Raw genomic sequence first — 11933 nt, 5'->3', positions numbered from 1 at the left:
ACCTAATTACATACTATTAAATGTTATTTATTTCTAGTATATGTGAGATCTTTAACTATATTTATTTTAAATATAAAAGAAATTGTCAGATATAATTGTAAAAATATAAACTAAAATTATATTATATAAGTGTAAATATTAATTTGTTAAGGTTGTTGTCTTAATTTTTTTTTCTTGAATGAACTTCCATGTTCTTGTTTAAAAAAAATCCTCTCACATGAGTCGATTATTTTTGTTTACAATTTTTTTTTCATTTAGAACATGATTATAAAAGTATTCTATAAGGATTTCTAAGTATAAATTCCTATTCACACACCCTTAATTGTGGAAAGTTAACCCACTTGAAATATTTTATGGAAAGACATGAATCCACATTTCCATGTCTTTGTTCTCTTTGTGTTCAACCGTAAACCATTTCAAACTAATCATGATGCCTCAAAACACAAATGTGTGTCCCTTTGTAGTTTGTCTTTTTGCAACTTTATACTATATATCTACTTAGAACTGTATAAAATATAAAGAAATCGTAAAGTTAATGTTATGATTCATTTGTATCGATTTCATATTTCTCCTTTTTTTATCTTAGAAAAAACATTTTCTTAAGAAAATAACGACTCAATTTATTAGAGATTTAACATCGAGATAAAAATATTTTATAATAATAGATACAATTTTATAATATTTTATTAATCAATTTTATAAAGTTAAGTTATAAGTTAAATTTAAAGTTAATTTTTTAATATGAAATTAGAATTAGTTCATACACGAGTTGAGAACTTCGACACGAGGGAGTGTATTGCAATCTTAGATATTAATTTAGAAATCATTAATTTCTAATTTAGTTATTATAGCAATTAATTATTTTTTTATCTAAAATTGATTTTTATTTCATGTTTTTCTTTTAGTGATATATATATATATATATATATATATATATATTAATATGAATTATATAAAGCAATGTGTAATAATTAGAATAAAGTAATAATTAACACCATAAATTAAATATTATTCTGACCATTAAAAAAACATATAAAAATTGTGAATTATATAGAGTAAAACAATTTTATACATTAGAAGTTATTATCTTTATAATGACATCATAAAATTAAAATTTAAAAAAATAAAGAAAGTAAGAAAAAAAATAAAGTTGGTTGTAATATATTTATTTATTTTATAATAATTTAATTTTATATTATGTTCATTATCAAATATTACATTTACATTTTTAAGTAGTCGTATTTTTTCTTTTTTATGATCTTCTTTTCTTTTCTTTTTTACTCTTTGAATCTTTTTTTCTATAATATTTCTATTTTTTTGAAAGATTTCTCATATTTTTTCATACATTAATGATGGGTGATTACATTTGAAAGAATAAGTGTTTGTTTTACTTTAAATTCTCCATCTTTAGTCCTTTGACTTTATCCTTTGATTTTATGTAGAAGTGTTTTAAGTAAGCAAGTAAAGGGACGCAAGTACTGCACATGGAACCTCAGAAGAAGTTATATAGTTGTGAGGAATTTAATGATGGCAAAATAAAGTTGTCAAAGGTTGGAGATTTACAAGATATTCAAAACGAAGTAGGTGCATGTGTTTGAGGATGTCGGTTACTAGTTACGCAATAATACTTCTGTTATATATTTTGTTTGCCTTTAAATAAAACACTTTGATGGTTATCAATTATCTTAGTATAAATACATGTTCATTTTTGTTGTACACAATTTTTGCCAATATAAGGGTTAGAGTACTTTATATATACTTTTTCTTTTCATGCAAAAAAAAAAAAATGTAAGTGTTTCAAGGTTTCGTAAGTTGTATTAGTTGAAAAAGTCATTCTTTTGATTGATTTATCTTCTTTTCTTTTGAGTGTTTTGACTGTTTTTGTGGTATTTTCTTATGTTTTTAAGAGTTTTTATATGTTATTTTTTTTTATTAGTTTGGAAACAAACAAGTATCAAATAAGGAAACTTATTTTGAATTATTGATAATTTTAGGTGTGTATTGAAAGACATTTGAATTGTTGTTACTATTGAAATTGAAATTACTGAGATAATAATTTAGTGGATTGGTATTTTATTTAATATGGTTGAAATGTGAATTATTTTAATGGTTAAATTGAGAAAAAATAATTGTAGTTTTTACATTCAATTAGTATAAAAGGTGTAGTTAAACACATGTTAGGATTGATGAAAAGAGTCTTACCGCTATCTCTCTCACTTGAGAGATATAGATTATCACCCAACCACTTTACTTATACTTCAAGTGAGTATGAAACTTAATAAATTGTCTTCTCCAAATGTATATTTCTCTAACTTTAGGGTAATTCTCAAATAGTATAGCGTATCACTAAAGTGATAAAGTAATGGCTTAAATGAGGTAGAATTAGTAATTTTTTTTCTTTCTATTTTAATAATAGATGTCACTCAAGTAATAGTTACACAATTAAGTAATGTGAAAGCGACTTTCAACACCTATTGTTGGAGATCCCACATCGATTAGAGATGAGAGCCTTTCATATTATATAAGTGGGTGCAAACCTCAACCCTATGAGCCGGTTTTATGGGGTTGTGTTAGGCTTAAAGTCCACTTCGTAATATGGTATCAGAGCCATTTCGAGCCTATCCTAGCGAGCATTTGTTGGGCCTATTGTGCCACCCGCTATCGGGCCGCTATCGGACCACCCATAATATATAGTCTCACGCACGAGCTTCTATCTATCACTCTCGGCGTGAGGGGTGTGTTGGAGATCCCACATCATTTCAGTCTAAATCATAAAGATTATAAAATTTGATCAATCAATTTTTCTTTTAGATAAAATTCCTTCCATTTATATAAATACATTTATCTTGTTCATTTTGACATTTCCTATAATTGTTAGGAAAATACAAATGTTATAAAAATTTGTTTGAACATGCTATATGCAAAAGATTGAAAAACTTTAAAGTGCTAAAATAATAAATCATTTACTAAACCATTTTGGGAGAAATCAACATTATTTATAAATATTTAATCGTATAAAGTTATTCTCTTGAAAAATAAGTGTTAAAATAATTTATATTCTCTTTATAAGAATTTTCTTATAATATTCTTAAACAATTTTTGTTTATAATAAAAATCATGTTGTGTACTCAAATCACGAAACTTAATTATTAAAAGAATACTATTTTTTATCCAAAGGATATACAAAAATAATAAAAAAAGAACTTTTGTACTTTAGTGAGCTAAAAATAACGATATAAGAATGCTTTAAATTAGTTTAATTAAAAAACCTGTAAATGAAAACTATATAAGTAATCGAATTGAAATGAAATGGTATAAAATACAAAATGTTACACTACTAAGTCTATTGTTCATATACATATATGTTTTTAAAAAATTATGAACTATTTTCATATCATTAAAAATTCTTCTTAAAACGTTTAATTAAGAACTCATTGAAAAAAATTCCCAAAACATTTTAAAAACTGTATTTAACTTCTCATCTAGAACCTAACTTTTTTTTATTTCATTTCATTTAACTCCTATTTTGGTGCTAATTTTTATTTTATCTTATTTGAAGATGTTTTTGTACTTCGATGTTAGAAGACCTTAAATGGTGGAACAAAACCAATTTCAATAGGCTCAAAATGTCTTCTGTTGAAAGGAACATTCGAATAATCAATTAGTTGATTGAAAAAAAAAAGAATTTTTTTTCTCTTCCATCAATCAAGCTCTCAACGGGATGATAGGTTTATTAAATGATTTTTATTTCTAAAATTCAATCAATTTCATAACATATTTGATATTAAACTTTTTTAGAATAACTGTTTTAAATAACTTAAACTTCAGAGACAACCTTTTTCCTTGGTAGTCAACATTCAAATCATTATTGATGTGGAAAATTCACCTTTAACACACAATTTATAAATCAAATTACTCATAATTATTTTATTAATAGTGGTTTTTCAATGCATTGAAGTATGGTCAAATGCCTATAAAATACTTGTGCTACAGAACTGAACCTGAAATCATGCAGAAATAATTTCACAGACATGCTTGGATTAATTTATCATAAAGTGTATTTATTTTTGACTAAGGCGAATATGTTAAGAAACTAAAAACAGTCATCATAAAATAAAAAAAATATTTAATATTGGCTTCTAAGGATTTAAAGTTATTTAATAAAATGAATTTAATATGATTTAACTTATTCTTATGTGCATGCATCAGAGAAAATGGATATTTTTTTTTGAAAAATAAATTAAATTAAGATGTACTTAACAGGGTTCTTATCTTTTGGACAAGTGAAATTAGTTGAAAGTAGGGTTCAATGGTTCATTGCTACATTAAACTACCTTGTAGCTATCATTATCCTCTTCTGATAAATTATTAAACATTTGTTTTAGGCAAGTTTTTAGTTTAATAAATGCAAAGAAAAAAAAAAGACATTGTTTTATGGACACCAAATGACCTTTAAATACAGTTGAATCCTCCACCTTCTCAAAGTTCCAAACCATTGAAGCCAATTTTCTCTCTCTTCTTTGTCTCAATCATTTTCTGCTCCTTTTCACTCTCTGGGGTCTGGGCCAATCATCACCACGCTCTTGCTCTGCACCCTTCTCTCCTTCTCTCTAAAGATTCCCCATTCTGTATCCATCACAGACATTGCACACACATACACACTCTTGTTTTCTTCACTCGTTTGATTGCAACACGTTTCTCTTCAATTTGTTGCGTACCCATTTGGTTTTAGGTGCCGAAGGACCGAATTGCTGTCCCTGAAGCCCCTCCCTTTTCTCTCCTTCCCTTCAAGCTCTAGGGTTTTCTGGCCCCTTTTCAGGTATTTTGTGGGTTTTCTCTTGATTCACTGTTTATGGATATTCTAATGTTAAAATTTGATTCTTTAACTTTTTCCTTCTGGGGTTGATCGAATTGATGACCCCAGTTTTCGAGTGGAAATTTGCTTTGAGTGCGGCGGTTATGGGGATTGTGGGGTTTCGGTTATGATTTCTCTGTAGTGCGATGTTGCTGAAACCTTGAAGTGCTTTCAAATTTGTGGTCTTGGGTTGAAGGGTGGTTGTGGCAATCGGTCATGAGAAACGGGGGTTGGTTTTTGTAACTATGATGAGAAGTTGATAACTTTCTTTGGTCGATCGTAACCATTAGTATTTTATGCTCTTTTCGTTCTGCTTTGGGTTGTTATCACGGTCTTCGGACTAAAAGGGGGTTTTCAATTTGGTCTCTTTGTGACAGTCACTTTCTTGGCTCTTCGTTGGATGGATTAACTTGAAGCTGCTTCTGCTTTGGATGCTGAGAATTTGTGGGAAAGTTGGTGTCTTTCTTTTTTAGTTTGTCTCTTTTTACCGATTATGGTTGGGGAATATCTGGGGAGCTTAATCTTTATCTTGGTACCTTATATTCATGGAGTCCCATAACAAGTTTCCTTTTTGTCTGGACATGCTTGAAGTCGATTGTGATGTTTCTCTGGTAATGAATAGAATCTGTTGAAAAGAGTGTAACCCTTGGAAAGAACTGGCTTTTGCACATGGGTTTGCTCTGTCGGTAACTTGTGTTATTGTTTGATACTAACTTATTTGTCTGCACTTGCAACAGGGACACTTTTACTGTCTCCTGCATCGGATGCTTTAATGTTTTTTTCTCTTTGAAATCTTGTCATGGGTTTCAAGCTATGATGCATGGATACTATCGGATATGATGATACTCTTATTTTGAAAATAACAGTATACAAGACATGACAGATACATGTTTAAAAATGTATAAAATTTCTTAAAACATTATAAATGTATAATTGCAATTGTGCGGGTCCAAATTAAAATTACATTCTTAGGCATTGTCAAAATAAAAAATTACAAGTTATAGTCTGACACAAATTAAAGTATCCTAGAGTATCTGATATGGATACGAATTAGACACAAATTAAAGTATTGGTGCATTAGAGGTTTCAAGTTTAACCAAAACCTTGCCTTTTGTTTTTTCCAAATCTAGTGGACATCCAAATCTTCTACATGTTGAAGTTGTACATTTTTCAAAATTGTTCTTAATTCCTGTGTAATTTGCATTCTCTAAGTTCTACGATTGCTGGTATATATTTTAAATAATTTATTTGCCTATTATAAAATGATAATAACTCAATTTATTGCTGTCTTTGTAAATGAGGCAGAAGGGTGATGCAATGAGGCAGGCTTTTGATCCTTCTTCTTTTGGTAATTCTCTTAAATTTTTACTTTTTCTTCACTGACTTGTTACTATATTGAAATTTGAATTAACTATAACCCTTTTATCACCAATAGGCCCTTCCAAGATTCCAGCTATAAAAATACCTGGAAAATTGGGGAATGGTGCGTGGGATGCTTTGTCTGGATCTGATTCCTACCATGCTTCATCTGATGCTAGCCTCTTTTCTAGCTCATTACCTGTACTTCCGCATGAAAAATGTATGATTATTTTTTCCCAACTGTTGTTTCATTTGTATGCTCCATTTTTACTCCATTTGTACTTAAATCTTGATTTGGCTTTATTCATCTACAGTGAACTTGAATGAAACTGAAAATGGTTATCAATCTGTTGATGACATCTCATCCGAATTTAAGAAGCTCCATCAAGATGCCGAGGGAGATGGTTCACTTGAAGACGGTGATACTCATGCTATTGGACCCGTGCTTCCTGATGATGAGGAGGAGCTTTTAGCTGGTATAATGGATGATTTCGACCTTAGTGGTTTGCCTGGATCCCTTGAGGACTTGGAAGAGTATGATCTGTTTGGTAGTGGTGGAGGTATGGAACTCGAAACTGATCCACAGGAAAGTCTCTCTGGGGGTATTTCTAAGTTAAGCTTTGCTGATGGTAGTGTTGGTAATGGATTGCCTCATTATTCTTTTCCTAATGGTGTGGGAACTGTTGCTGGAGAACATCCATATGGAGAGCATCCTTCTCGAACATTATTTGTTCGTAATATTAACAGTAATGTGGAGGACTCGGAGCTGAGAGCTCTTTTTGAGGTAATGCAAACTAGAAAGCCAGTGTAAACTTTTTGCTTTGATATTTTAGTATTCTACATATGCTCCCTGAATATAATTACAACTTAAGGTGCTCATAATTCTTCACTATAGCCTGGATAATCTGCAGATGTTTGTTTAGAAGAAATCCATTTGTAACAAGACAAATGATTAATTGCGTTTCAATTTTTATTCAGCTTTATGGGGATATCAGAACCCTATATACTGCATGCAAACATCGGGGTTTTGTAATGATATCCTATTATGACATCCGTGCCGCTCGAACAGCTATGCGAGCATTACAAAACAAACCTCTGCGGCGCAGGAAACTAGATATTCACTTCTCAATACCAAAGGTTATTTTCACCTTTCATAGTTGCTTTGGTTTATTGGTTTCCTTAATTGAATGCCTAGACATTATAATCTCTTGGCTTTCTTTTCTTTCACCTCCCAGGATAATCCATCAGACAAGGATATAAACCAAGGAACATTGGTAGTTTTCAATCTGGATCCATCCGTGTCAAATGAAGACCTCCGCCAAATATTTGGGGCTTATGGAGAGGTCAAAGAGGTGATTATTTTACCTTTTCTTGCTTTGAATCCCTGTGACGTGTGTGCATCTGTTGTATTTTTTAGACTTAAGATTACTTATCAATGTTTCTGCAGATAAGGGAAACTCCTCACAAGAGGCATCACAAGTTTATTGAATTTTATGATGTCAGAGCTGCAGAAGCAGCTCTTAAATCATTGAACAGGAGTGACATAGCTGGTAAACGCATAAAGCTTGAACCTAGTCGGCCTGGAGGAGCTAGAAGAAAGTGCGTACATTAATATTGTTCTTGTTGTCTTTGTTTTGTTTTCTCTTTATCTTTATGATAATCATGTCTTGCTGGATGATTTTTGTGCATGGTGTAAATATAAGACAACCATTGAGATAACTGTTGAATATAGTTGCACAGATGATATGGTTGGCCTATATCTCTTTGCTACCAAGTATGGCAGCTTAAATACTGGCAAGACTGTTTTGAAATTTGTTATTATTGACTGGTAGTAGGCATCTATAAAATGAGTTTCACCAAATCAACCAAAAGATAAAGGTTTTTTTTATAAGAGCTGAGATTCTCATTCCCATTATGTTGCGGGTGGGAAAATTACCATTGATAGCTGTGCATACATAACTTCCATATCTGCCGCCCTTGCTTTCTGGCATCATACACTAAACATATTCCTTGCAACTTTTAGTTTGATGCTCCAATTGAACCAAGAGCTTGACCAAGATGAATCTCGGAGTTTCCGATATCAAGTGGGTTCACCTGTAGCTAACTCTCCTCCAGGTTGGTTCTTTGAGATGCTACATATCCACATATTTCTTGTGTTATTAGCATCTTTAAGCAGCATAGCATTTTGTTACTCACTACATTACCATGCTCCCCTTGTATATGTCCTCTCTAACTGTGTTAAGTTAATAATTTTTTCATAACAGGTAATTGGTTACAGTTCAATAGCCCTGTTGAGCAGAATTCAATGCAAAATATCAGTCATTCTCCTGGTTCTAGAATCCTGAGTCCAACAACAGGCAATCATTTACCTGGTTTAGCTTCAATTTTGCAACCACAGATATCTAACACTGTGAAGGCAGCTGCTATTGGCAATGACTTGGGAAGGAGCAGTCAAGGAGAGCACATATTTACCGGTTTGAATTCTTCACAAGGAGCTAGTTTTCAATCACATTCACTTCCAGAGCCAAAATTCAGCCAGTATCGTGGAGCATTGTCCTCATTTGGTCCATCAACATCAAATGGATCCTCAGTGGAAACTTTGTCAGGGCCACAGTTTCTATGGGGAAGCCCAACCCTCTACTCGGAGCATACCAAACCTTCAGCTTGGCCAAGATCATCTGTGGGGCATCTATTTGCATCGAGTGGAAAGAGCCATGCCTTCCCATTTTCTAGTCAGAATAGCTCTTTTGTTGGTTCATCCCAGCATCATCACAATCATCACGTTGGCTCTGCCCCATCAGGTTTGCCTTTTGAGAGGCACTTTGGTTTCCATCCCGAGTCATCTGAAACTTCATTCATGAATAATGTTGGTTATGGAGGCATGAGTCTAGGGCACACCGATGGAAATTACATGGTTAATGTGGGTGGATCTGTTAATCCTAGCAACACTATCCCAAGAAATATATCTGATAATGGTTCATCAAACTTCAGAATGAGATCTCCGAGGCTTAGCCCTGTGTACTTGGGAAATGGTCCTTATCCAGGACTTTTACCTACCACTTTGGAGGGTTTGGCTGAGCGTGCTCGGAGTAGATGGATAGAGAACAATGTGAGCCAGGGTGATAGCAAGAAGCAATTTCAGCTTGACTTGGATAAAATTAGAAGTGGTGAAGATACAAGGACTACATTAATGATAAAGAATATCCCAAACAAGTATGATTAACTCTGAAGTCTTTATTGACCATATTTTTTCATTGGATGCTAAGATGACATTAATTGTTCATTACCTGCAGATACACCTCAAAAATGTTATTAGCTGCCATTGATGAAAATCACAGGGGTACTTATGATTTTCTCTATCTGCCAATTGACTTCAAGGTAAATAATTTGCTCTTCCAGGAGTTGTTCATTATTCCTATAAGTTGTTTGCTCCATAACTTTTTTTCAAACTTGTGAGGCTGATTATTTTTTCTTCTTCTAACTGCAGAATAAATGCAACGTGGGCTATGCATTTATCAATATGCTGTCACCCTCTCTTATTATTCCATTCTACGAGGTTCTTATGGGAATATCTTTTTGCTCAATTTTTTTAATGTTTCTATTATTTTACTTGGTGAAAAGTTTCTACAAATATTATCACGGTTTCTGTTATTTTCTTTATTTTGTTAAAATTAATTTAGCTGTTAACGATATCTTGGCATTTATTTAATTAAGAAAGAGTTATTCGATTCCCCTTTGTTAAATGTGGTATTGTTGGCAACACGGTTGATTTTACAGACATTCAACGGGAAGAAATGGGAGAAATTTAATAGTGAAAAAGTTGCTTCTTTAGCATATGCTCGAATTCAAGGAAAGTCTGCCCTTGTGAGCCACTTTCAAAATTCAAGTTTGATGAATGAAGATAAGCGATGTCGCCCTATTCTTTTCCACTCAGAGGGCTCTGAAGCCGGTGATCTGGTAAATTGGAAAAACATTGACTGCTGCATTTATTTATCATTCACTTCAGAAATACCAAAAAGGACGTTAGGACACAAGAGAATTACAAAATAATTTTAAAAACAAGAAGATTAATCAGGTTTCTTAATAATAGAAGATAAAAGGAAATAAAAAAAATATTATCTTTAATCCTTTGGATTATGTCTGAGGTCATTATTAATTAATCTTTTGTTCTCTCTTTTCTGCTTCAGAAAATAGCCTAACTGCTGCAACTTTGTTCCTAATTTCTTGTAGATTGTACAAGAGCATCTTCCCTCCATCCCCAACAATCTAAACATTCAGGCACTGAAGTCAAGTGAGTTATATTCAAGTGATTTTGCAGGGAGCCCTCCGAACGTAGGTCCTTCTGCAAGCTTGGATGCAAAATGACGTAATTTATATTAGATGCTGAGTTGCTCAGTCCAAATCGGTTGTTGTTAAATGTTAACATTTGCAAATATGTCTCTGGTGCTGCATATATTTAGGAAGGATAACAGAAGGATGTAGATTTTGTACCATAGTTATTTTCCCAAGTATTTTGCCAGCAAGTTTTAGAAGCTTGGAGCATTTTGATTGATTTGCTGCACAGGTAGCTGATCTGATTATGTAATGTACACAAGGTGAAGGTGGTGGGAGCAAAGGCTGAAGAGTTGAGCAAAGAAGGGGTTTGTTTCTCTCCAGATTTTGCTCATTTTTGCATTTTGGTGTCTTGTCATGGAGCATTTTTTTTTTCCTTTCTGAAAAATGTTAATATGGGGGTAGAGTTAAGTTTGGTTGGAGTTGAAAGTTGGCAAGTTCACGTGGGGTACAGATTGTATAGAGAGAAATAAAGACTTGTTTCTATGTTTCCTCTAATTATGTATTAGCACTATTGAAACCCAAATGTAAAACACATTTATATATGATGGTGTACAAGTTGCTCATTATCTCAATCAAGACATTGTTGTTTAGTTACAATGTAGCATGTAGCCCTAGACATTGTTGTCTTCATTGCCCTCATTACAACCGTACCTGTACTGGGAATGAGGGTCCTACATAGCCCTTTGACAGATTTCTGACGTGTCAGTGATCTTTGAGTATCTTCAGGCTTCCTTCCTTTGTTGTTGGTGTTTTGTCGGTCGGGGTACCTGTAATTGTACTATCAAGTGTTAGGATTTATGTATGTTCTGGTAGAATATGAAAAACGTACCTTACTCTTTCACCAAGAGTTCTATTTATAATGTTGACTCGGGTTGGATATTTAGTTGACAACTAACATGCGTAGTGGTTCCCTTATATCAGGAGAGTGTATCTTTCGGTTTGATAAGTTTTTATTGTTACAGTGGGATATTTCAGAATGTGGATTTGATCCATTCAACATTATTTGTAACTGCTATTTATTACATTGTAAATGTTATTTGACTCGGGTGGTTGGTTGTCCGGTCCTGACCGGTACACTTGCCCCTAGATTCAAAGAGATTCATCTCTGAAGAGACAAATAGAATTGTTGGAGTTCTCTAGGTTATATGTGATTGCTGGTAGCATTAAATGCGTGACAGAGATGTGATGCTTGATAGAGCCACCGTTTCGAGATGCACTGTTTCATCAGGTGTATTCGATGGTGGAGATTTTGTGTCGTTTCGTATGCCGAGTGGTGCTGATCATTGGATGATATTAGATTTAACGATTCTGAACGAATGATGGAATATTCTCTCTCTTACTTGCCTTGCTATAAATAGGGCCTCATTAGAACGTTGTAGGGTTT

At 32.8% G+C, this 11933-nt stretch overlaps 1 protein-coding gene across 2 annotated transcripts; it reads left to right on the top strand.

Moving 5' to 3' along the window:
* Window positions 1-4285: 4285 nt before the first annotated feature.
* Window positions 4286-11121, top strand: LOC137823175 (protein MEI2-like 5). Of its 2 annotated transcripts, XM_068628333.2 has the most exons (14): window positions 4286-4819; window positions 5233-5307; window positions 6161-6203; window positions 6291-6434; window positions 6529-6998; window positions 7193-7351; window positions 7450-7566; window positions 7662-7813; window positions 8238-8329; window positions 8479-9427; window positions 9508-9592; window positions 9702-9770; window positions 9992-10171; window positions 10445-11121. In XM_068628333.2, exons 2-14 carry the CDS (start codon window positions 5287-5289, stop codon window positions 10577-10579), a joined length of 2616 nt encoding a protein of 871 aa, XP_068484434.1. In that variant the 5' UTR covers window positions 4286-4819; window positions 5233-5286; the 3' UTR covers window positions 10580-11121. The 2 variants fall into 2 exon arrangements, with proteins under 2 accessions (XP_068484434.1, XP_068484435.1); XM_068628334.2 differs by lacking the exon at window positions 5233-5307.
* The last annotated feature ends 812 nt before the right edge of the window (window positions 11122-11933 follow it).

The sequence above is a fragment of the Phaseolus vulgaris genome, chromosome 9, assembly GCF_051622355.1.
Source record: "Phaseolus vulgaris cultivar YP4 chromosome 9, ASM5162235v1, whole genome shotgun sequence".
Lineage (NCBI taxonomy): Eukaryota > Viridiplantae > Streptophyta > Magnoliopsida > Fabales > Fabaceae > Phaseolus > Phaseolus vulgaris.
This window is presented reverse-complemented; position numbering and strand designations above follow the sequence as displayed.

Coding starts and splice junctions, on each gene's coding strand:
- LOC137823175 (XM_068628333.2), top strand. CDS start 5,287: ATGCTGAGAATTTGTGGGAAA. Junction 8,330..8,478: donor TGTAGCTAACTCTCCTCCAG/GTTGGTTCTTTG, acceptor TTTTCATAACAG/GTAATTGGTTACAGTTCAAT. Junction 10,172..10,444: donor GCTCTGAAGCCGGTGATCTG/GTAAATTGGAAA, acceptor AATTTCTTGTAG/ATTGTACAAGAGCATCTTCC.